This window comes from Chelonoidis abingdonii, chromosome 4 (assembly GCF_003597395.2).
Source record: "Chelonoidis abingdonii isolate Lonesome George chromosome 4, CheloAbing_2.0, whole genome shotgun sequence".
NCBI classification, from domain to species: Eukaryota; Metazoa; Chordata; order Testudines; family Testudinidae; genus Chelonoidis; species Chelonoidis abingdonii.
In genome coordinates, this window is record NC_133772.1 from 152,441,281 (window position 1) to 152,465,745 (window position 24,465).

Genomic DNA, 24,465 nt, shown 5'->3' on the forward strand with positions numbered 1-24,465 from the left:
GATAAACTGTCCCATACGTCTCAATGAGATGGTGTCACGGAGTTTGGGGGAGACAAGGCCCTGCACCCCCGGCTTCCTGCAATTCACCATGACTCTCAGCCAGCCAGCAAAACAGAAGGTTTACTTAGATTACAGGAACGCAGACCAAGACAGGTCTTGCAGATACAGACAACAGGACCCCCTCAGTCAGGTCCATCTTGCGGGGCCAGGGAGCCCAGAACCCCATCTGAGAAGTCAGAGCACGATCTGGCCTCCCCTCCATTTTCCCTGCCAGCTTCAAACAGAAAACTCTCCAGCCCCTCCTCTCCCTTTGTCCCTTTCCCAGGCCAGGAGGTCACCTGATCTCTTTGTTCTTCAACACCTTTAGTTGGCAACTTTGCATGGAAGAAGCTCAAGCCATCAGTTGCCAGAAGACAGGGCATCGGCCATTCTCTGTGCAGACAGGATCACACTGCCCTCTAGGGCTCTGCAGACTGCAACAATCACACACCCCTAGACACTTGAGAAATGCATAGGGGAAACTGAGGCACCCGCACAGTATTCAGAGAAAACATTAAGAACATTTCCACTTTGTCACAGATGGTAATGCTGAAACCTACTGCTCTTCTCCTCTGAACTGAGGAGGGGGGCTCTGCTGCAGTGGTGTCAGTAGCTCACCTCTCCAACAGTGTTGTCTACCTGGGTGGATAATGGTTGAGTCATCCCTCTTCTGGGATAGGCACCAGCCTGCCTGGAGGCAATGAGTGATAGTTCAAGACATGGGAAGGGTTTATCCTTTTTGCTGGGCAGGCTGAGCCACCAGCCGCCAACTCTTGTATAGGGGGCCCTTGATTTCAATGAAAGTTATGACTTTTTTTATGTCTGATTTTGTAAGCAAATAGTTTTTTAGTGAGGTGAACCTAAATATCTTTGTGGACCTGGGCCCTTGTCATGCTCACATCAAATAAGGTCAGAGCCATGTGAATGGGTGCATGGGACCCCAATCTGCCTTAATCCAACCCTGACATTTAATGGATCAAGAATGTTGCACCCCTTAAAATCAGCAGAAGAACCTTAGGGAATCAAGGATGCATGCTCGCTTCCATTGAAATTATATCAGCCTCAGAACTGACACATGTTCAATAGAAAAAACTAATATCAGGCTATCCAGAGATTCAAGAGCTGAATCAGAGTTGGAAACCCCCATAGCCATTCATGATTTATACTTGAAGAGCTCAGATACTCAATGCACCAGGATAGGTTATAAAGATTGTTTTGGAGGAGATTAAAACTCTTAATGCTAACTCAAGCCCAAACTGTCCTTGGACTCTAGGATTGCCTGGGTATTAAATTGGAGTTGACAGACAGCTATTTTTCATTAAGACTGAGACCATAATGTGGTCTCAGATAGACAGCAGATTCATAGTAAAGCTATTTTCAAGTCATCACCTTTCTGCTAGCAATCTGCTGTTCCCAGCAATCCCACTGAAAAGAAAGTTCTAAAACACATTGAAATACACCATTCCTGCTTGACCTGAACCTTGCACTCCCAACAAACCTGTAAAGCAATTCATCAAAGCCTCATTAGAATCCACAGTGCAAGTTAATTAACCTAGCTGGTCTGGAAGGGATGGTTAACTGTGGCCAATTAAACACACCTTTAATCATGCTTGTTTCCACTAGCCCTGCTTCACCTAAAGAAATGGATCTTGCAATGGCTCTGATGAAAGCCCATCAGTGAAAGACGGGAATAACATTTTCACACTTAACTAATTTGTAGGGATGTTGCTGTAGGTAAATACTGAAGTGCTAGCTTTCAGTACACCACCTCACCCCCATTAAGGAAACTTCCTCTTCAATTTACCTTTATAATATTAAGGGTAACCAATATGAAGTTCGAAGCACTCTATGGAAAGGTGGCCTAGACACACTGCTGTGGAAAGCCTTGCCATTCCAAATGCCTCTTTTTGCACCTAGAGGGCTCCAGCTGTAAAGTTCAGACATGAAATCCCAGTCTGCCATGTGAAAAAGCCACTTTCCCTTTAACACCAGGGCAGAGCTGTACATGGCCCAGGCTTGGGGAAATTCAACCCCTGCTCCCCGACCCCGTTATCTAAGGACTTGTTGAGTGGCTAGGCAGATGAGTCTGGCTTGGGTTCACCGTTGCATGAACGCACAGCGTCTCCCGCAGAGGGGCAGCGCCTTTACACGCTAGGCTGCTGTACCCAGCCATAAGGCATCAGCTTGGGGGTGGCTGCACGTTTCAACAGGCTGTAGCCACACCCGGTCCAGTTACGCTTGCGGTGTCGCATTTACATGCACTCCTGTCTAGCGGGACAAGCCAGCCCTCGGAGCCCGCTGGAATGAGAAGATCTCCGGGGAAGCGGTGGCTGAGGCTGCAGAGACAGGAGCCTTTCCCTGGCGCAGCTGGATGCAGGACCTGCAGGCACTGCCCCCTGCCATGCACCTGCAGCGGGCTGGGAGACGCTCCAGCCTCCCTGCAATTAGCCAAGCGTGGGGGGTCCTTGCTTGCAGCCGGGGGCTTCGCTCTTCCGCTTTATCCCGTGGGGAAGGGCCCCCAGGCCCCAGTTTAAAGAGGACACGCCCCCTTCCCTGCACGGCCCGGCCCGGCCCCAGCTGGTCGGTTCATTCCCTCAATCGGGGCCAGGTGCGAAGGCAGCGCCCTGGATCGCGCCTGCCCGCGAGCTGCCCCCGAAATGCTCCCGCCCGGTCCGCCCCGTCCCGGCAGGACGCTGCCCGCTTCAGCCCCGCATGGAGCCCTCGCTGGAGAACTACTGGGACCAGAGCCCGGGCCAGGTGGGTGCGCTGGGGCCCCCCATCCCCGTTAGAGCAGTGGCAGAGCCAGGCACCCCAACCAGCTGCTGCTGCAGGGTGGGAGCCTTGTCTGGGGGCGATGGGACCCCGCTGTTCCCCCAGGTGGCTGAGAACTGGCTATGCTATCAACTCCCCTCTTGTCTTCCTTCTCTCCTCCTCCACCCCCCAAATCTGGTTCCTCTCCAGGCTCCCTGGAGCACCCAGGGGTTGGGCTGAGCTCTCTGGCTGGCACTGAGCCCCTGCAGGGTGTCCTTGCCCTACTGCAGCAGTTGGGGGGGTGGGAGCTGTGGCTTTGGAGCCCTTTGCTCTTCCCTCTGGAGACTGTCTGGGGACCTAGGCGGCTGCCCCTGTATTGGCAGTGGGGCTGCCTGTGCCAGCTGGGGCCTGCCCAGAGCATTCTGTCCTCTGTGTGTGGTGTCATTCAGCACTTGGACTGCAAGTTCCTCAGGGCAGAGACTGTCTGTTCTGTTTGTACAGCGCCTAGCACGCTGCTGTGCTGGCTTGTGACTGGGGCTCTTGGGTAATAATGCCATCCACGGCTACAAATAATCCCATGGTAGGATTAGAGTCTCCAGCTCCTCTCTGGGCTTCAGTCAGTTCCAACAATGAAAACAAATGAGTGAAATTCACCCTGACCTTCTCTGTTCCCAAAGACTCTTTAAAACTTCCACACTGTGGAACAAGAGCCCTAATGCAGAGGAGCAGCCTGTATCTTAATTTCTTGTCCTCTAACTCTGCCTAGATCTAATGGAGGTTTTGGGGCCCCAGGAGGGTTTGCCTCCTCACCACTGACAGCTGTGGGACTGAACAGGTGGAAAACATCTAGGAAATCCCTTTAAGATTAGAGAGGCCCTTTTGAAGTCTCATGCACTGTGAGCAAGGCTCTGCAGGGTTTTAGGGACCTGTCTGGGCTGCAGCGTGTCCTGTGTTAAGAAGCTCTCCTGAAGAACTGAGCTCTGCTCAGGTAGTAGGTTGAGATTGGCCTGCGCTAATGAGGCAGAGGGGCAGGTTCCATTTTTTGTAATGGTGCCTGCAAAGTTTCAGATTTTTATTTTTGTTTAAGGTAGTTGAACACCATTTTCAAACTGTTTTCAACTGTTCTAATAGCCCTCCCACTGTTGGCAAGTGGTTTTTGGACAGACACCCCATCAAAATTGGGAGAGGACCTAAATCTAACCCTCTGAATTGGAGATGAGCAAACTATGGCCTTGTGAGCCATATCCAGACTGCAAGACAGTCCTGCCTGGCCCTTGAGCTCCCGGCTGGGGAGGCTAGTCCTCAGCCCCTCCCCTGCTGTCCCTCCTCCTCTGTAGCAATGCTGCCATGCCGGCAGTGCTCTGGGCAGTGGGTCCTGCCACTCAAGCGAAGGCAGCACGGTGGGCAAATAGTGCTCGGCTCGGCCAGGGTGGACTCGGCTGCCATAATGACGAGCCATGAGTGGCATGGAAGAGGGTGGGGTGTAGGGAGTTATAAGCCTGAAGTCCAGGGGGGTCTGTTAGCGGGAGAGGGTGTGACGATAGGGGTTCAGAGGCAGTAGGGGACTGGGAGCAGGGGCATTTGGATGGGGGTGGTCCCAGGGGTGGATTAGGTAGTGGGGGGGTCCTTGAGGGGTGTTAGGGTAAGGAGCCAGGGGGGTTGGAATGGGTTGGGGGTTCTGAAGCGGGGCAGTCAGGGTGGGAAGTGGGAGGGTCATAGGGGGGGGCCAGGCTGTTTAGGGAGGCACAGCTGTCACCTACCCAACTCTCTATAAGTTTTGCTTAGCCCAATGTGGCCTCAGGCCAAACGTCCTTTCCCCACCCCTGCCTCTAATAGAAGTAACTATGGCGGGATAGATAATGGGCAGGGACGAGGGCCAGTAGCTGCTTCTTGATAGTATGCGTGGAGGAGGAAAAAACTAAATGGCCCTGGAATCACAGTAGCTGGGCATATCTCTAATTCCATGGAATGTGTCTTCTGTTGTATCCTCACTTCCTCCTTTCTATTGTTTCCTCACTAATTGAGTTGACTTATTTAGCCTCAATCCTCACACTGAGCCATGGCAGTTTGAACCCATGCGAGCCCTGCAGCAACCTCGATCCTTGGTGCCGAAGGCCCCGGGCCCTTTTAAATCATAAGCTTCTGCCCAGGTGCAGAGAGCTCCACTTGCAGTGTTGGGGGCTTTATGCTGTAAACTCTCTGGCGCATGAACCAAATCTTTCTGTGTGTCTGAACAGTGTCTAACATCTGGGGCCTGATCTTGATTTTTGGCCTCTGTGTGGTGGTACTACAATACAAACGATAAACTCATGGCAGCAATTGTTTTGGGCATATTGTGGCTAAAAAAAAAAAGCCCCCCAAACCTATCTGGGGTCTAAATCAGTCTTGTCCCAATTACGCTGTACATGGACAATATCCCTCTACTACCAACCAACTGCCTTAAACTGCAGTGACCTCTCAGACAGGGTATAGGTGCCAAGCTTTCATATCTTCAGGGAGGCAATAGGAAACGCTCCAAACATACATTGCTGATGGCAGAGAGAATCATCAATCCAGTCAGCTAACCTAGTGTACGTTGTGTAACGCTTGGCAGCCAGTTAAGTATAAAACTTGTCTTGTGCTGCTTTTCCCTCTTCTCTTCCACAGCATGGGATGTCTTTCCCTGTGCTTCTAGTCTGTCTCCCCCCACACAGAGAGGCCAGTTTCTATTTAATACATCTGTAATTTTCAATCTTCTTTCCTTAAAGAATTTAATCCTTTGAATCTGCCTTTCTCATGAAATTGCTTTCCTCTCATTTCTTTTACCCCATTATTTTCTGTCCCCCTTTAAAAACAAACAAACAAATACCTTTATACTTCCCTTTGGTTCTCACATTCCACTAACTTCTCTCATCCATCCAAGTCTCAAATTGACTGACTTTATTCGGAGAGCGTCTGCTTTGGTTCACCTTTATGGGGGAGCTGAAATGTCTCCCATGCCCTCTATAGGGAAGGAAAGAGCATTGCATCTAAAGTTCCATGTGTTGCTTTCTCCGCTCCAACAAGCAACAGCTGTGATGGTATGAATGAACTGCCACATAACTGGGTTAAGAGGTATGGTTGCCATCTAACTTCTGGGGCTCATTTTGTCTGGCAGTATGTCATTTTGGGCACAGCTTTGTCCCATTTGGGGGATAGGCCTGAATTTTAGAAGCAAGTAACCAGGAAATTGTTTATTCACTTTTGAGGGGAGACAGACTTGTATAAGTGGTTCCACTAGTAAACAGGTTTTTCTTTGCGTGACTAATTCTGGGATTTTTCACAGACTTCTAGCTGGTATCACTAAAGTATGCAATGTTACCACAGTGTGTCAGTCCTTTTGTGGAAGCTATCTTTCTGTTGTGAGAGTCCTTTTTATACTGCCTGTTTAGGGTGTTGTAGCAATCTAAGACTTCCCCCTCCCCTGGCTAATATGAAACAATGTGCATTTTAAATTGAGACACTAATGCCAAGCCTGCTACAGGTTCTCCTGTATAAATGCCTACTTATGTCTTATCACTTTCAGATAGTTTGCATGCCACCCAAGTCCATGATGCTAAAGTGTGTCAAATACAGCTGGTCTCTGTTGCTTTAAGGCAGGACCTCAGATACAGAGTGCAAAGGGACTTGTGTAATAATGCCTAGACTTTTGCATTAGTTGTCAAATTCTTTGTGCAGAACCTGAATGTCGGATTTTTCTCTCCAAAGGACAGTTCTAGGTACACTGTACGTAGCCCTAAGTATTCATAAGGCTCTAAAACTAGCTCCTAAGGCACCTTTAATGAGTGTATCACAGTTCCTGCTTGTACCTGCCAAGCTAATAAAGGGCACCTGTCTACTTTTTTGATTGAGTAAAATTTCCAAAAAAAAGGTCTAAATGACTTGGATGTGCAAGTCCCGTTGACATTCAAAGTGCCTAAGTTATTATGCAGGATGTGTTGTATTGGGTCAGACCAGTGGTCCGGTTCAGTCAGTATAGTCTGTCTCCAACAATTGCTCATATTAGCTGTTTCAGGCAAGGTGCAGAAGGCTGTTATTCAGGGATCAGCAACCTTTCAGAAGTGCTGTGCTGAGTCTTCATTTATTCCCTCGAATTTAAGGTCCGTGTGCCAGTAATACATTTTAACATTTTTAGAAGATCTCTTTCTATAAGTCTATAATATATAACTAAACTGTTATATGTAAAGTAAATAAGGTTTTTAAAATGTTTAATAAGCTTCAGTTAAAATTAAATTAAAATGCAGAGCCCCCCGGACCGGAGGCCAGGACCTGGGCAGTGTGAGTGCCACTGAAAATCAGTTCGTGTGCCGCAGGTTGCCTGCCCTGCTGTTATTAAATAACTTGCCCCTAGAGAAAATGTGTTCCTAGCCCTCATTAACTAGCAGTTTGTTACATGCTGAAGCAAGAGGGTTTAAATTCCTCCCCAAGCTGTTGCCTTTTTTAAATATTATAAGGCATTATACATTTGTGATGGAGGACAGGGCTAGAACTCAGGAATTTGTGTGATTAGGAAACGCTGTAGGCCTTTACCACTTGATCTAAAGAAGAATGTTAGCTATGGTAGCATTCAGGCATTTATTTCTCATAAATGAATCATAGGCTCCACTGGCCATGTATTTGAATCTATCAGGTACTGTGTAACAGAGAGCAGTGGTACACTTATCTATTCAGTTGTGAGCTGTTCAGGGAAAACCTGAAGATAGATTCCTAGATTATTATCTGTACTGAATGGAGACTAGAGCTAGTCAAAAAATGCCAATTGTCTTCCATGGAGAAACTTTGAAAAATGTTTGGAGTTTTCCCCCCAAAAGTTATCAAAAAAAACTGGAAAGGATTTGTAGAGAAACCCAACCCCAAAATCAGAACATTTTAACCAAAATAAGAATTTTTGACAACTTTTAATATAGTGAAAAAAGCCAGTTTTCACTTAAATTTATTTCTAATAAGTTGATCAGCTCTAATAGATGTTAATACTTTTAAATATCTGTCTAAATAAAGCCTCGCGAGAAGCGCCAAGGAAGAACACCTTATTGGAAGATGAGGTCACTTATTTTTGTGGGTTCTTGCAGGGCTTAGCACATGTTGGGCCTGGTTCTCCAAAGTGCTGAGCAGCTGCTGGCACTGTGGTGGGTGCTGAGCACCTGTGAACATCAGTGGCCTTGTTTCCTGAGAATACTGATCACTAGCAAGTCTTGAAATTCGTGTAACAGGTGAAAAAACCCTGAGTGATCCCTTTGATCAGTTAAAAGGTCATTCCTGCCATCTACTGGACTCAATATGCCCTTACAGTTCAATAAACAAAGGCTGTATGGGACATATAGAGACCTTCGTCTCGTGCCAGGTACCAAATGTGTGTAACTGAGACAATGCCAAGGAAAGAAGTTATTTCGGCACTCCACAGTGATTAGCTTTAAAACTTCTAACCAAGCTATCGTTCAGCTAGTAGTATAGGAGCTTCACTTTATCACTGAACTCCTAAAACTTGCACAGTAAGTAGGGTGACCGGATATCCCATTTTTAATGGGACAGTCCAGTATTTAAGCCACCCTGCAGGCATCCTAACTCATTCTTAAAAATGCCTCCCCCTACCATCAGTACCGTTGAATCCTGCTGCTGTCTAGATCCCTGCTTGCCAGCTGTCTGCCCACCAGCAATGAGGAGGGTGGGGGCGGGGACGGGGTCCAGTGGCAGATGATGGGGGGTGGGAGTGCAGGGCTGGTGGCAGAGCAAAGCTGCAGCACCTGGGGCCAGGTTTCTCCCCCTGCTGGGGTCAGCACAGCCCCCACTATGTGCCAACTCTGTAGTGGGGGGGAAGTGATTTCCAGCCTATTCCTGCCCTGAACCTGCAGGCTCCACAGCAGCACGCCGGGCAGGGGCTTAGCTACCCTCATCTCCCCCCACCACCCTGGGTCCTGCCACCAGGGAGCACAGAGCTGCTCTGTCCCCAAGGTCATCCCTCCCCATCTTCCTCCCCCTCCCTTCCCACCCCCGCTGCCTGCTCTCCTGCAGCTGGAAGCAGCTCCTGTCCCTTCCCTCTCCTCCTGCACAGTGCCCAAAGGCTGCTGCTGGCCACATTCTGGTGTGAATCTGGCAGAAATCTGGGCGGGAGGTGGAGTGTGACCCTGTGTGTGTGTCTCTCTTCCCCCCCCGCCCTGCACACATTGCCTCAGGAAGATACGTGCCAGGTACCAGGAGAGGCAGGTCCATCCTGGGGGCCCAGTTAGGCCTGGAGGCAGAGAGCGCTGGGCAGGGAGGGTCAGTCGCTCAGTCACCCCCCACATCCCTGCTGTGTGAGAGGGGACAACGGGGGGGGTCACCTCTCCCAGTGTGAACCCTAAAGCCTTAAAGATAAGGTAAATGAAAAGAATGCAACTACATGGTATTTCTTTACTGCAGTGACTTAACTTGCCATCTGAGAACTCTTCTCAAGTTTAAATCCATTGGAGAAGCTATTGGGTGTGGGGGGGGGGGAGTGCAATTTTGAAAGGCTGCTATCCAGTGTGTGCTTTACAGCCTTAAATCTTTTGTCTTCACAATAACCCCTTGAAATAAATGTCTTCCTCTGGCCGTCACACACAGTTCATGAATGCTGACCTCTTGGCGTTACGGTGTAGCTCGATCTAGCTTGTGTAACAACAAAACAGTTTGGAAAAGCCCATAGAAATCCTCTGGCTCTTATGCACTGACATCCATGAGAGGAAAAGGAGAGAAGTCACTGAAATATGAGCCTGTAAAGGTATTTTTGACAAACTTTCTCATTTTAACTTGAAAGTGCTCTGTGCAATGCTGGAGTTGTGATGGGGAGGAATATCTTCTTTGAATTCATTCAATGGAAAATACATTTTTTTGAGCACAGTCATTTGAAATAAATAAGATCTTGTCTTCTAAAACATGCTATAATCTTTTCTTTTAAATGAAGGATGACCTTTCATCAGCTGGTCCTCAACTATACGCTCCCATGAGCCCTTTTGACACAGACCTACCGATTCCAGCTGCTCAAAGTGCATCATTCGGTTCTCATCTTGACCAATCCAAAGAACTTTCTACAGACTTCTCTTCTGTGGATCTCAGCTTTCTTCCAGATGATCTCAACCAAGAAAATGGAGAACAAACTCATTCGGAAGATGGTCATGAAGTGCAGAGAGAGCAATACGGGTCACAGTTGACAGAGCAGGACAGTGGGTTCTTAAATGACAGCAATTTGTCACAACTGAGCTATGCGGACGCAACTCAGCCCTCACCTGAAACATCTGGTGCCTGTCCCCCTTTGACACCTATGACTCCTATCACCCCAATGACACCCGTTTCAGAAAGCTCTGGCATAGTTCCTCAGTTACAGTAAGTAAACTTATCCTTAGAGGTATAGGGGGAGGTGGTACCAAGTACATGAAAAAGGGCTAAACACTAAAATGGAGAGTAAATTGTAGAAATAGTCCATAAACAAATAGGTCAAATGCGGTTCAGGCTTCAGTAGTGAAAGCTTCTCTAGGCAAAAGAGGTCACATGGTCTCCACGCAAGCCATATCCCTGGCTTAGCTTTGGGAAGACTCAAATGACCTCATCACTTGCACTGTGTGTAACTCCTGCCGCTGAAGGAGCTGCAACCCTCCTCTGCTGTGCAAACTCCTGTCAAGAAAACAATATTTTAATGTTAGTTAAATTTCCAAGGGCCCTTAGCCACTGCCTGCACACTACACTGCAGGAGCCAAAGTAACAGTACTTGAAAAGTAGGAACTCTTTAGCCAGACAGGTGTTCAGTACCTGTTGTCACCATAGGGGTCTACAGTGCAGCCACCAGCTGGCTGATGAAGTTCCTGTTTGGTCTAACTGCTGCGGTGCTCTATTGAGGGAGCTGAAATAGTGTCTCTCTGACCCGAGCAGTGGTGTGGGGAGGGAAAGGGCACAGAAGCAGAAAGAATCCTGACCTCTGCAACAGCCAGACTGTTCTATCCTATAGGCCAGGGTGACATGAGGGTAGTTCACTGACTACCTTCAGAGTGCAACAGTAACTCTGTCAATGTTCTTAGCTATAATAATGCAGGTTAAAGACACACAAGCCTATGCAGCTGTAGTTCTGGAGGAAAAACTAGCATATTCAGTGGTTGCAGCAGTAGGGCACTTTTAAACTTCCTCTTAAAATCTTGCTTTTGGCATTGGACCACTTACATCATTGACTTTCACCAAATAATTTGCTATATCCAATTTTTGTTGTGGACTAGTAACAATGGTCAGGAAAGTAGTAGAAGGTAACAATTAAATGTATTGTGATTTCAGACTATCTTTTGAAAATAGATCACTTTGATCTCTGATTTTCTAAAAACATGTATCCGCTTTCTTATTCCTTCAGGAATATAGTGTCCACTGTAAACTTGGCTTGTAAACTAGATCTGAAGAATATAGCTCTGCATGCCAGAAATGCAGAATATAATCCAAAGGTGAGATTTTTAAAGACCTATTTCATTGGGGTTTTATACCTGAAGGCATGGATTCCAGTTTACACCTTTTAATCACCTGATTGTCCCTTCTTTACTAGCACACTCAGCTCATTAAGAGAAATGAGTTGAATTCAAGTCAGTAAAAGCTTTTGCAGACTCAGATATATTCCGTGAAGGTCAAATATCTTTGTCACCTCTTTTCATATCCTTGCAGTTCTGTCTTGCTATGTGCTGAATAAAGCATTTATGGAATGATCCTGCTGCAGGATGCCCAGCCCTTTAAAGGGAATTGGGGGCCTGGCCTCACCTGTCACTGATGAGCTAGGTTGAGGCTAAAAGCCAGCAAATGGGCCAGGTGCGGGGAGAGCTGCTAGAAGCATGGAGGCTCTGGCAGGAAGCACTTGGGTCAAAGGGGAGCTCCAGAAAGCAGACTGGCTCCTGTGAGGCCCTGGACCAGGGTAGAACTGTCAGACAAGTGGCTTGTACAGTGGAAATGCAGAAGCCCCTGCAGAAGACCCCAGGTTGGCAGGGGGGAAATGGATGACTGATGTGCTATGCTAGTTTATGTGGAAGAAACAAAGCTCAAGGCCTGAACCAGCTTGTGGGGGGTGTTGCTGGCTGAGGGAACCTTACATGTCCCTTGAGGCTGCTTCTTCGAGTTGTACTTCTCAGTGCTAAACAAACATATGACCATCTCAGGTATGGATTTCTTAAAGTGTTACAGTATGTTTGATAGTTGTAACGCACTGAAAACAGCTCTTTCCCCCATAGTGCTGGAACTAGGGATGCAGGAGGTGCTGCAGCACCCCTGACTTGAAGTGGCTTCCATTATGTCCAGGGCTTACAGTTTGGTTCAATGGCTGTCAGCAACCCCACTGTAAAAATTGTTCCAACTCCCCTGCTTTTCCTCTATTGCAATCGTGAGCAGAGACTCCACTTCCCAATAAAGGGCTCGATGTGTGGACACGCTTATTCCAGAATATAAATACCTTGTTCCTGTTTAGCTTAATTCACTGTGGGCTAAGCATTGCCGGGTGAGACTTCCCTATTGGGAAGCATTTCTTCATGATTTTAAATTACACGCAGTGGTGAGCTGGAGCTGGTTCCCACCAGTTCGCGGGAACCGGTTGTTAAATTTAGAAGCCCTTTTAGAACCGGTTGTAAAGGGCTTTTAAATTTAACAAGAGCTCCATAAGCTCCCTGCAGTGCCCCCAGCCCCAGCTCACCTGGCTCCCTCTCTGCTTCTGCCTCCTCCCCTGAAGGCTCCCCCTTCTGGCTTCCTGCGAATCAGCTGTTAGCACGGAAAGCCTGGGAGGGCTGAGAAGGAAGCAGCAGCTTCCTGCAGGTGAGCTGGGGCGGGGGGCACAAGGAGGGCTTCAGGCACTGCGTGTCTCTGGGTGGCCTCGGCCCTGACTCCAGCTGGCCAGGCAGCTCGGCTCTGGGCCAGCTCCCAGCCCCCGACTCCGGCCTGGCCAGTGGCTCTGGGCCGGCCCCCAGCCCCAACTTCAGGCCGGCCCCCGGCCCCAACTGCGGGCTGGCCCTCGACTATGGGCTGGCCAGCGGCTTTCGCCCAGCCCCCAACTCCAGCCCGGCACCTGCGGCTCCCGGCCCCAGCTCTGGACGGCGCAGCCCCCATCTCCAGGCAGCGCAGTAAGGGGGGCAGGGAGGGAGGGAGTGTTAGATAAAGGGCAGGGGGTGGATTAAGGTTGGGACTTGGGGCGGTCAAAGGGTAGGGAGCAAGGGAATTGAATGGGGGCTAGGGTCCTGGGGAGGCAGTCAGGAAGGTCCAGGGTTTGGATGGAACAGTGGGAGGCAGTCGGGCAGGGGTTCCAGGGGCACTCGGGACAGAGAGAAGGGGTGGTTGGATGAGGCAGGGATCCCAAGGGGGCATCAGGAATAAGAGGAGGGGTTGGATGGGGTGGCAGGGGAGAGTTAGGGGACAGGGAAGGGGGGTGGATGGGGCAGGGGTCCTGGGGATGGAGTGTCAAGGAATGTGGGGCACGACCCCCTTGAGGTGGTGGGGGCACGACCCCCTCATGGCGTGAGTAGGAGGGAACTGGTTGTTAATATTTTGGTAGCTCATCACTATTACACGTGTAGATAAGCCAGCAGATTTATTGGAGGGAAAAGGTTGCTGAAGTTTCAGAATGGAGGCCTTAATTTGGAGGAAGGGATACTTAAGTGTATAACATACTTATTACCAAGTGTGCACCACAACAAAGAATTAAACATAACGGTACTTGTAGTTTTCAGAGCAATGTCTGAAGCGGCCTTTGATATAAAGGGAAGGTTTTAAATAAAACCCTCTTAAAGCTTGTATTACTTACTCTGAAACTCGGTACCAACTTGACACAAGCTTGGTTATAAGTTACAATTCTTATTTGTATTACTGTAGTACCCAGAGCCCCTGTCATGAACCAGGACCCCACTAGTATTCTTGTTTGATTTTTAATCTCTAGAGGTTTGCTGCTGTGATAATGAGAATCAGAGAACCAAGAACAACAGCCCTTATATTCAGTTCCGGCAAAATGGTCTGCACAGGAGCAAAAAGGTAGGAAACATTTCTTCTGTCTGGCTCTAACAGCAGATGGCATTCTGAGACAAATTGTGACATTACCTGCCTGTTCCAAAAAACGCAACATCCCAAGACCCAAAAGACGGGGAGTTGTCACTGAACATGTCTACTTGTCAGTAACGGGAGCTCTCGTGATTGCTAAACTGCACACTGCTGTTCTGAACTGTAAATTGAGCTGAGCCGCTATTAATAGAAAATCACGAATAACGAGTAACTTTCATTTCCCACTCATTCCAAACATTGCCTCAATGTAACCTGTGTTGCTGTCTAGTGTCTCTAAGTAGCCGTGCTCAAGTCTAGCTGAGATAACCTCATAGCACAAATATTCTGCCTGTTTTGGTTGTTTATTTTTTTTTAAATCCTTGCCCTCTGAAGTTCATACTCTTGGTCCTTAAGCCCCTCGCTCTCCCTCTTGTTATCCTATTGTTTCCTGAGGGGAATCACTGGCTCTTACTTCAGAACAAGCATTGCTTTTTTCTACTTTAAACTCTAGCTCGAAACTTACACCCTCTAATATCTCTAACCACCAAGGTGCTAGATTAGGAAGCCCTCCGGGAAACTAATCTTATTGGACCAGATCATCAGTGCTACTCCAGCACAGAGATGGGGAAACTGGCTTAAATGGCCAACTGAGTTTTCCTCCTGCAAAGGAGAATTTGAGTGGCATACACTAGAACCCTGCACAGGACTGGTCTTTAAATCCGCTCCCATCCCACCCCACAATGCATGCTCCAATCCACGCCCACATTGTTTCTTGCATTTTTAATCCTGCTCCTACCCCACAGATCCCACAAGAGAGAGATTTCCCCCCCATGCTATTTTTAAAAAGTCAGTTAATATATAAATGGAATTCCAGACACAATTATTAAGCAAGATTTGTATTTATTCTTTTAGTGGTAAACCATGCAGACGGTACTTCAACTCCTGTTAGAAAATGTCTGTTATCCCTCATTCACATTAAGTATTAAAACCTTTCTTTAAAAAAACACAAAAATGTACTGTACTTTGTCATAAATAGAATTCCAGCAAACTAATGAGATGAGTGTGTTTCCACAGTCTGCAGCAAAGTACATTTTACTTGCTCCCGCTATTATAGCAGTGGGTCCTGCCGGACCTGTGGAATCCCAGTCCCGCTATATGGCTCTAGCATTCACCTCTATAGCCTGCTCTACTCCACTCGTTCCTGGTGTCAGGGGAGTGCCTTGTGTTCCAAAAATCCTGGGACGGTACAGGCTCCTGGGTGCTTTTATCAGCCTGTCCTAAATTCTGCTGCCACTCTTAGGGAAGCGTAAGCTGACTCTGGACCAACCCCCTTCCATAGCAGAGAGGCCTGGTGAGAGCTGTGTGAATAAGTTAATTTTTGTTCAAGCTCAAACGCAACGTTTTGTGTTGATTCTGAGCCTTTGTAACACTTTTTTAAATTATTTAAAATTAAAAGAAATTTCTCAAGTCATCCAGAACCAAAAAAATTGAAATGTTCCATTGAAGTTTTAGTCTGACATTTTCTAAATGTTTCTGGTTTTTTGGATGGGAGAATTCAGTGAAACCAACATGATTTTGCAAAATGCTTTCTTGCTGAATGTACTTTTTACCCCCTGCCCCCCCCCCCGCAAAAAAATTGTCTGAAAAACTTAGCCCTGTCCTTTCTTCTCTTGTTGTTGAATTTTGTAAGCACGTTTAGGAGGAAGTTCATAAGACACGGTGCACATCCGTGGTGTTGTATAACTAGGGCCCTACCAAATTCATGGTCATGAAAAATGCGCCATGGACCGTGAAATCCGATCTTTTGTGTGATTGATATATATAATTTATTTGTTTAAACCTGTACTATATAAATTTGATGGGGGAGACCAGCGTTTCTCAAATGGGAGTGGGGTTCTGACCCAAGAGGGAGTTGCGAGGTTATTTTAGGGGGGCTGCAGTATGGCCACCCTTACTTCTGGGCTGACCTCAGAACAGGGTGGCCAGAGAGTGGTGGCTGGTGGCCAGGTGCCCAGCTCTGAAGGCAGCGCCCTGCCAGCAGCAGCACAGAATTAAGGGTGCAATACCATACATGCTACCCCTTACTTCTGCTCTGCTGACTTCAGAGCTAGGCAGCCAGAGAGGGGCAGCTGCTGATTGAGGGCCCAGCTCTGCATGGAGATACAAGGGTGGCAATAGCACACCATGCCATCCTAACTTCTGTGCTGCTGCTGGCGGCAGCGCTGCCTTCGGAGCTGGGCTCCTGTCCATTGGCCACTGCTCTCCATCTCCCCAGCTCTGAAGGCAGCGCCGCTGCCAGCAGCAGCACAGAAGTAAAGGTAGTAATGCTGCAACCCCCCCTTTACAATAACCTTTGCGACCCTCCCACAATTCCTTTTTTGGGCCAGGACCCCTACAATTGCAACACCATGAAATTTTGGTTTTAAATAGCTGAGATCATGACACGATTTAAAAAAATTCTACAACCGTTAACTTGACTAAAATGGACTGTGAATTTGGTAAGGCTCTCCCATATAACCTAGTGCTGCAGCAGTGCAAGGCCTTCCTCTTTACCTCTGATCCCATTCCTGGATCAGTAGGAACTGGTTGCAACACACAATCTTTGTGGCACTTTAAAACAGACACTCATGTAAATTCCAGCTGCTGGACCATAAGGTCACTAGACCTATTCAGGATCTTGAATCTGGCCTGCTCTCTGAACTGAGAACACCAAACTCTCTTATACACAAGATGGGATTGATCAAGGCCAGGATGTGACTACAGCCAACAGAGTGTGGGGGGTTTTAATTTAATTTAAATTTCAGGATAAGGCTGTACGTCCAGAAACCATTAGACCTCAAATTCCTGTTTCCATCTCTGTGCTCCCTGCAGTGAAGAGCAGTCCCGGCTTGCGGCTAGGAAGTATGCACGTGTGGTGCAGAAGCTTGGGTTCCCTGCCAAGTTCCTGGACTTCAAAATACAGAATATGGTGGGCAGTTGTGATGTGAGGTTCCCCATCAGGTTGGAAGGATTGGTTTTAACTCATCAGCAATTCAGTAGGTATGTGGGAAAGGGGGTGGTGACTGGCAGAGAGGGGTACCAGGCTCCTAACAGAGAGAGTTCAATTATGAATAACGCATAGGGGTGAATTGATGTGTAAAAGGACACGAGAAGAAATGGTGATACTGGGCTAGCATGGTAAGGTGTGTACTGCGTACCAGTGAGCTATTAACTGCTATAGCATACCCTTGGTCTGCTGCACCCATTCTCTCTGTGCCATCTGTCATCTGTTTCACATGCACTAGACTAGACCCATAACATTTTGATTGTTTTTTGCAGTAACGCCTATTGATAAACCTTCTGCAGCATGTTTGTTTCTAATGTGGCAAAAGTCAATACGGCTTGTGCGCCAGCACAATTGATGTTGGCAGGAACATTCACTGCTCTAGGAGAGTGACTAACTTAGTGAGTTAGTGGCTGGCTATTTAAAAGTACACTCCTGAGGATCTTCAGGAAGAGAAGTGTTGTGCTCGGCAGTTCTCTCGCCATCGGATTTCAGTACTTCAATATTCAAAGTTGTATTTTCTTAGTTTGGTTTTCTTAAAGTGCTACAAGCATGCTTTGCCCTCTAGAGGGTTTTTTCTCGACTAATTTGTATGTATATTAGATCCAGTTAAAATGAAGGACAGGAGAGTAGTAAATCCAAGTGTAAATAGACTTTCTAACTGTCAGGGTGGTTCAGCACTGGAATAAATTGCCCAGGGAGGCTGTGGAATCTCCATCGTTGGAGATTTTTAAGAGCAAGTTGGACAAACACCTGTCAGGGATGGTCTAGATCAGTGGTTCTCCCCCAGCGGTATGCGTAGCCCTGGGGGTCCGCAGAGGTCTTCCAGGGGTACATCAAGTCAGCTAGATATTTTCCTAGTTATACAACAGGCTACATAAAAAGCACTAGCGAAGTCAGTACAAACTGAAATGTCATGCCACCAACCACTTGTTTATACTGCTCCATGTACTATACCAGGGTAGCCAAACTGCAGCTCGCAAGCCGCATGCAGCTCTTTTACAGTTAAAGTGCAGCTTGGGGAGCCTCCCAAACCCTCCCCCATTCTCCTCCTACCCATAGGTGCTGGAACTAGGGGTGTTACTGTACCCCCTGGCTTGAAGTGGTTTCCTTCATACAGGGTTTACAGTTTGGTTTAATGGCCCTCAGCACCTCCACTATACAAATTGTTCCAGCACCCCTACACCTACCAGACTGGGTTGATGGGCAGTGCTCAAGGTTTCTGCTGGAGATGACTGGTGCCTGCTGGGGGAAGGGGGGGGCACAATTTAAATTTTTTACCCCCCAACAGCTTGAGTCATCCCCCCTTACCCTGAGGGGCCTCTCCCAGGTATTAGCTTGTTAGCTCCGTGTGGAGAGGCAGCGGCAAACAGCTGGGAGCTAAAGGGAGCGGTGGCTGCTCTAATGCCACAGGGAGAGGCAGCAGCAAAAGCAGTGGGGACACACGACTCCATGTGCTCCCCCCCCCCCAACACGTCACGTCTGGCTTCTGCCCAGCAGGGTCTGGGGGCTGAAGCCCCAAGACCTCCCTCCCTGCAAGGCTGGAGCCCCGGAAGGTGCGCTCCGCCTCCCGAACTTCTAAAGATGATCGTATGTGACTTTCAGGGTCTGTAAATTTGGCCACCCCTGTACTATACACTGAAAAGTAAGTACAATATTTATATTCCAGTTGATTTACTTTATATGGTAAAAATGAGAGAGCAAGCAATTTTTCAGTTATAGTGTGCTGGGGGACACTCTTGATTTTTATGTATGATGTTTGTAAACTTGTTTAAGTGAAGTGAAACTTGAGGGATTGCAAGACAAATCAGACTCCTAGAAGTGATTCAATAGCCGGGAAAGGTTGAGAGCCTCTGGTCTAGATAATACTTAGTCCTGCTGTGAGTGCAGGGGACTGGACTAGATGCCCTCTCAAGGTCCCTTCCAGTCTGACCATCCTATGATTCTTGGTTCCTTTGCTCACGGTTAGAGAAATGCTTCTCTTTAAACAGCTTTCCTGCTGACGGGGGAGCATGTATGGCAATATCCAATGTTGCTGCAGCATACTTGCTGTGTACAAAGAATTTTGACATGCCAGAGGTGTTCAGTAAGATCAACATTCATATCCAGGATAATAATATTGGACTGGTCTCAGGTTGGCACTTGCCACTGCCATGTGGCACATCTAGTCATGGTGAGGTTTTGGTCCCACAGACTGGGTCTGTAACGAATGGAGAAACTTCCTCCAGTTCTAACCAATCTCATAGTTGGTTCAGCTGAATCACAGACTATCAGGGTTGGAAGGGACCTCAGGAGGACATGTTGTCCAACCTCCTGCTCAAAGCAGGACCAATCCCCNCTTTAGATGAACAAGCCTGACTAGAAACTCTGAGCCACAGGAGAGAGAAACAGTGACTACTGAAAATAAGAATTACACTTGTGTGAAACTGACAGCAGAATTTGACTCAAAATGCATAGCATGTTAACCTATCACCTGTATATTTTTAAATTAAACAGGTATTTCGAGTAAATTTAATAAAGCAGTTGCTGACATCTACAGCAACTGACCTCTTGAAGTCAAAATGAAATGTTAGAAGGCACAATCTCCTGTTTACAGGATATACAGACAGTGTGTAATAAAAGCTAATGTGAAGGAAGTATTGGATAGGGTAACAGAAAATAAAATTAAGATTTGTCTTCAAATATGTCTACATTTTTGTGGCCAGCCTTAGCTATTATAAAATAATAATAATAATTATAATAATAATAAATTGCGATGCTATTGTTTCAGACTATAAAGTGGCTGCTAGCTGAGATCAGGAATATATTTTTTCCTCTGATATTGTACAGTTGACAAAGTGCATTGGGTTTTGTTTTGGTTTATTTTATTTTTTTTAACCTTCCTGTGACTCATCTGGTATGCTGCTCAGAGAATCATTGATCTCATAGCATGGAGGCTGTTACGGACTATCCACGTCTGAATTGATCTTCAGTACTTTCAGCATGTTTACACTATGTTTATATTTCTTATACATTTAGGATTATTTCTATGGTAGAATAACTAATCTCCTTTAGTTGCCCTTGTTTCACATGAAAAATAACTCTGCTGAGCAGTGAACACTACATAGTGACCTTTTCAGTACCTTCCCCTTCCTGGGCCCAATGGACAACTTGCTTTCTGTCATAACAGGTCCACTTCATTCTGATCCAGTTTGTTTCATGAAGACTTGCCACTTCTCCCCTTTACATTTTAAATGTAAGTTTTGAATAATTTTCCCTGTGGAATCATTTTCCTCTTTCAAGCTTCCGTCCCATTAGGATTTGTTTTAAAGTGGTACCTCTTCATACAAGAAGGAAAGATGGCTTTGTGGGTCAGGGCACTAACCTAGTACTCTGAAGCTGTTGCTTCAAATCCCAGTTCTAGCATAGTCTTCTTCTGTGACCTTTAGCCTCTGTTCCCGCTCTGTAAATTGGAGATGATACTTCTTTCCTCATACGGTGAAGATAAACACATTAGTGATTCTGAGGCAATCAGTAACTATGGTGATAGGTGACCATATAACTAGATACAGTATCCCGAGACATCGGTGAAACAGCTCATCAACCCCATTCATAAGGAATATTGTCTGTTACTATGGCAGTAACTACACCAGGTTTAACAACCAGGATGGGAAATGCACAGGCATTTGCAAAGTGCAGGCATATGATTTTTGCACATGTAAAAGCTGAGGCCAAGTAGATGTCTACCTAAAATTTTATTCCAAAATTTTATCAGAAACAACTCTGATCTTTTCCTCTTTTCTCAATATATAATACATTTAACATCATTATTAATGACTCCATTTATCAAGGCACATGAAGATTATTTACATTATAATTAATTTTGCATTATGTCTATAAACTTATGAATAATTAATATCAGGTGCCCAATTTCTTTACAAATTCTAATTAAACCTCTAATTAATTGACATCAATGTCCTTTAACAGTCAAAACTTAGAACAAATAAATAGAACAGAGAACAGCATGTTCTGTGGCATTTAAGACTTGATCCTGAAACACTCTTACTTAGCGCTCTGAATTAAATGATTAAAGGGTTGGAAGAACATCACTAGCGATAGACTCAAGAGCCCAGATCCTCACAGGTATTTAGGCTCCTGTCTTCTGTTGCAATGAATTGAAGTTAGGAGCCTAGATACCTTTGAGGATGTAGGCCAAGAAGCTCAGTCTATTTAGCTTAACAAAGAGAAGAATAAAGGCTGATGGGATCAGTATATAAATACCTATATGGGGAACAAAAAATTAATAATGGGATCTTCAATCTAGTAGACAAAGGTATAACAAGACTTAGTGACTGGAAAATTGAAGGTAGACAAATGTCAATGGAAATAAAGGCACAAATTTTTAACATCAAGAATAATTAACAATAGGAACAACTTACCAAGGGGTGTGATGGATTCTCCATCATGAACAATCTTTAAGTCAGGACTGGATGTGTAAAAGGTATGCTCTAGTTCAAACAAATTAATTCACCAAAGTCCTGTGGTTTGTGTTGTACAACTCAGACTAGATGATTACAGTAGTCCCTTTTGGCTTTATAATCTATGAACTCCTATTAGTTTCAGTGGAATCTGGAGGTCTTCAGCACAGCATTGAATTGAGGTCTATTAAAGTAAATATCGGAATTTCTAATTTGTTTTGAAGAAAAATTTAAGTGGACCAGATCATGCACCTATAAAATCTGCAGCTGGAGTGTTGGGGGAGGGATAGGCTATTTTAATGGCAGTCTTTTGTGAAGATTGTGGGAAGTGAGTGCCCACTGTTGGGTGGGATGCACATTGTCCACTAGCTCCACTGACATTTTCCAGGAAGATAATACATTTTAGGGATGAATTGCTTTTCTTAAGCCACTTGCTGGGGTAGCAAAGAATCCTGTGGCACCTTACAGACTAACAGACGTTTTGGAGCATGAGCTTTCGTGGGTGAATACTCACTTTGTCGGATGCATCCGACAAAGTGGGTATTCACCCACAAAAGCTCATGCTCCAAACCGTCTGTTAGTCTATAAGGTGCCACAGGACTCTCAATCTTACTGCATACTTCCATACTTTTCCCTCCTCAATTAGAAAATTTCTTTATGGTTAGCATAGTAGTTGCTGATAGGAAAGGAAGGTGTCTGTCCTAATCTTGGCCCATGTTCAGCAAAGCACTTAAAATTAAGTGCTATGATGAATCAGAGCACTTGTCAATAACCTATAATCCAAGTCTGTAAGTAAACATTAAAACTCTTGGATGAATACTTCTGAACATTCTTTCTGGAACATTTACCATCTTGGGAAAACTTCCTTATTCAACTTGACTAAAAAGGCAAACTGTATCTCTATCAGACATACAGGCTAAATGGTGCCAGTGTACCGATGTAGATGGTACTTTAAAGGCAAATAAAATTACATGCCTTTGCCCAAAGGATCTTCCAATCATAATTATGAATGAGCTCAATTAACTGGGCATTTAGGACAGAAAGCTAAAACATCTCCTCCTCCTTAGGTCCCATGAAGTCATCCTGGCCATCTACGCTCCATTGATGCCTCCAGAATACATTTCTGGGTGTTATAACTACCGAAAAAAAAACACCACCACACAACAAACAAAAAACACACCTCTGCTGAGGCATACAGCAGGCCCATAAGAGCTCAGGTAAGTCCCATTTTGAAAGGTGGGCCTTAGTGGAATTCTAAAACCAGACTTACTGAGCTCCTATGGTCCACTGGCTGATCCAGAATTTTCTGGTGGTCCAAACATCATGAAATAATGTTTTGGAGCAGAGTCAATGGATGTGTGTTGTGTGGCTTATCTTTCAGTGGAGCGGGAAACTAAAAAGGTTTGAGATGTATCAAGCTGTCCTGCAGTGACTCAGGACCGTGAGTACCAACCTCAAGGCAGACTGTTGAGAACCAAGGCACAAACCCCAAATTGGCTGAGAGTTCTATACTTCGATGATTAGTTGGTGAAATCTAAGGCCATGTCTCCACTAGAGACCTTTCAGTGGCAGAGCTGTACCAATGCAGCTGCGCTGATGTAAGGTATCCGCCGTAGCCGCTCTATGCCAGCAGGAGAGAGCTCTCCTGTCAGCATAATTAAACCACCCACAATGAGTGGCGGTAGCTATGTTGGTGGGGGAGCATCTCCCACCAATGTAGTGCTGTTCACATGGGCGCTTCTGTCAGTGTATGTGGGTCAGGGGGGTGTCTTTCCCTCTACACACACTCGAGTGACAAGTTTGAGGAACAAAAGTGCTATTGTAGACATAGCCTCTGTGTAAACTCCTCAGGCACTGCCAACAGCCTAAACATGGAGTCACAGACAGTCCCCTTGGGTACTCCAATCTATCTCGTCACCTAGGCGAGTCTGGCTTTGTGGTAGATATCCCCTTACACCATGAAGCACAGCACTGTTCAGGTTACTTCCAGTTCCAAAGGACCCATTACTTACAATGAAACTAATAGGCAACAGGTTTAAAACAAAGAAAAAGCAGTACTTCTTCACACATAGCAGTCAACCTGTGGAAGGGACGTTGTGAAGGCCAAAAGTGTAACTGGATTCAAAAAAGAATTAAATTCATGAATGACAGGTCTATCTATGGCTATTAGCCAAGATGGTCATGGACACAACCTCAGGCCCTTGGTGTCCCTAAGCCTCTGACTGCCAGATGCTGGGAGTGGACAGTGGGATGGATCACTTGATAATTGACCTATTCTTTTCATTCCCTTTGAAGCATCTAGCATTGGCCACTGTTGGAAGACAGGATACAGAGCTAGATGGACCATTAGTCTGACCCACTGTGTCTGTTCTTTTGAATGTTTCATAACATAACTGAACATTAATTGCTGACTAATTAGTCAGTCCTACAACTAATAGTGAGAGGGATGTTGCATCCAAATTTGATCTGAAAAATTATGGGATTCATATACTCTATTAAAAAAAAAAAAGACTAATACTAACAGAAACAATTCCAGGGAATTTTAAAAAGCTCCCTGGAGCACTGTATTCTCTCTTTAAAAATGTAGTATTCCTTTATGGTTTAAGCAACTCCAAAAATCACAGCAGTATACCACTGCAAGAACCCAAAACAAAAGATCAGATACTGACTAGTCTACCTTTTGTTTGTGTGGTGGTGGGGGTTCTCCCCAAGATGAGAGCCAGGGGGGGAAAAAAAAACCCTACTGTTTTAATAATATAAGGTGGTGGTGATATCATTGAAAGGAATCTTGCTTCTTAAATTATATCTAATTTGACTATGCCCCCGAAAGAGATTTTAAATAAGAACCTTGTTTTTTCTCATCTTTGGGAATGCTTTTATCATCTATTATACTAGTACTTATTGGTGTTGACTTAATAGTAATGAATGAAACCTTGTGGGCCATCTTTAATGTTGTCTTAGTTCCTAAACTGTTTTTAACTCTTTTTTTTTTTTTTTTCTAGGTGCCAAGGAGCGTTCTGAAATCTATGAGGCATTTGAAAACATCTATCCTATTCTAAAGGGTTTCAAGAAAGCATCTTAAAATTTCTTTCAAAAACCAATCGAGGAATATATAGGTTTGTATGTTTATGCATAGAACCAATGTAACAGTATTCCTATACCTAA

General features: G+C 45.8%; 1 protein-coding gene across 1 annotated transcript; it reads left to right on the forward strand.

The window, feature by feature from the left end:
- The first annotated feature begins 2,751 nt into the window (after positions 1-2,751).
- On the forward strand, positions 2,752-24,382 carry TBPL2 (TATA-box binding protein like 2). Its single transcript, XM_032770358.2, has 6 exons — positions 2,752-2,796; positions 9,728-10,146; positions 11,156-11,243; positions 13,703-13,794; positions 16,672-16,835; positions 24,303-24,382. Exons 1-6 carry the CDS (start codon positions 2,752-2,754, stop codon positions 24,380-24,382), a joined length of 888 nt encoding a protein of 295 aa, XP_032626249.2.
- The last annotated feature ends 83 nt before the right edge of the window (positions 24,383-24,465 follow it).

Bases quoted from the DNA above. Each gene is read 5' to 3' on its own strand.
- TBPL2 (XM_032770358.2), top strand. From the start codon at position 2,752: ATGGAGCCCTCGCTGGAGAACTACTGGGACCAGAGCCCGGGCCAG. The intron at 2,797-9,727 runs GTGGGTGCGCTG...TTTTAAATGAAG, and splicing joins GGGACCAGAGCCCGGGCCAG to GATGACCTTTCATCAGCTGG. The intron at 13,795-16,671 runs GTAGGAAACATT...TGCTCCCTGCAG, and splicing joins GTCTGCACAGGAGCAAAAAG to TGAAGAGCAGTCCCGGCTTG.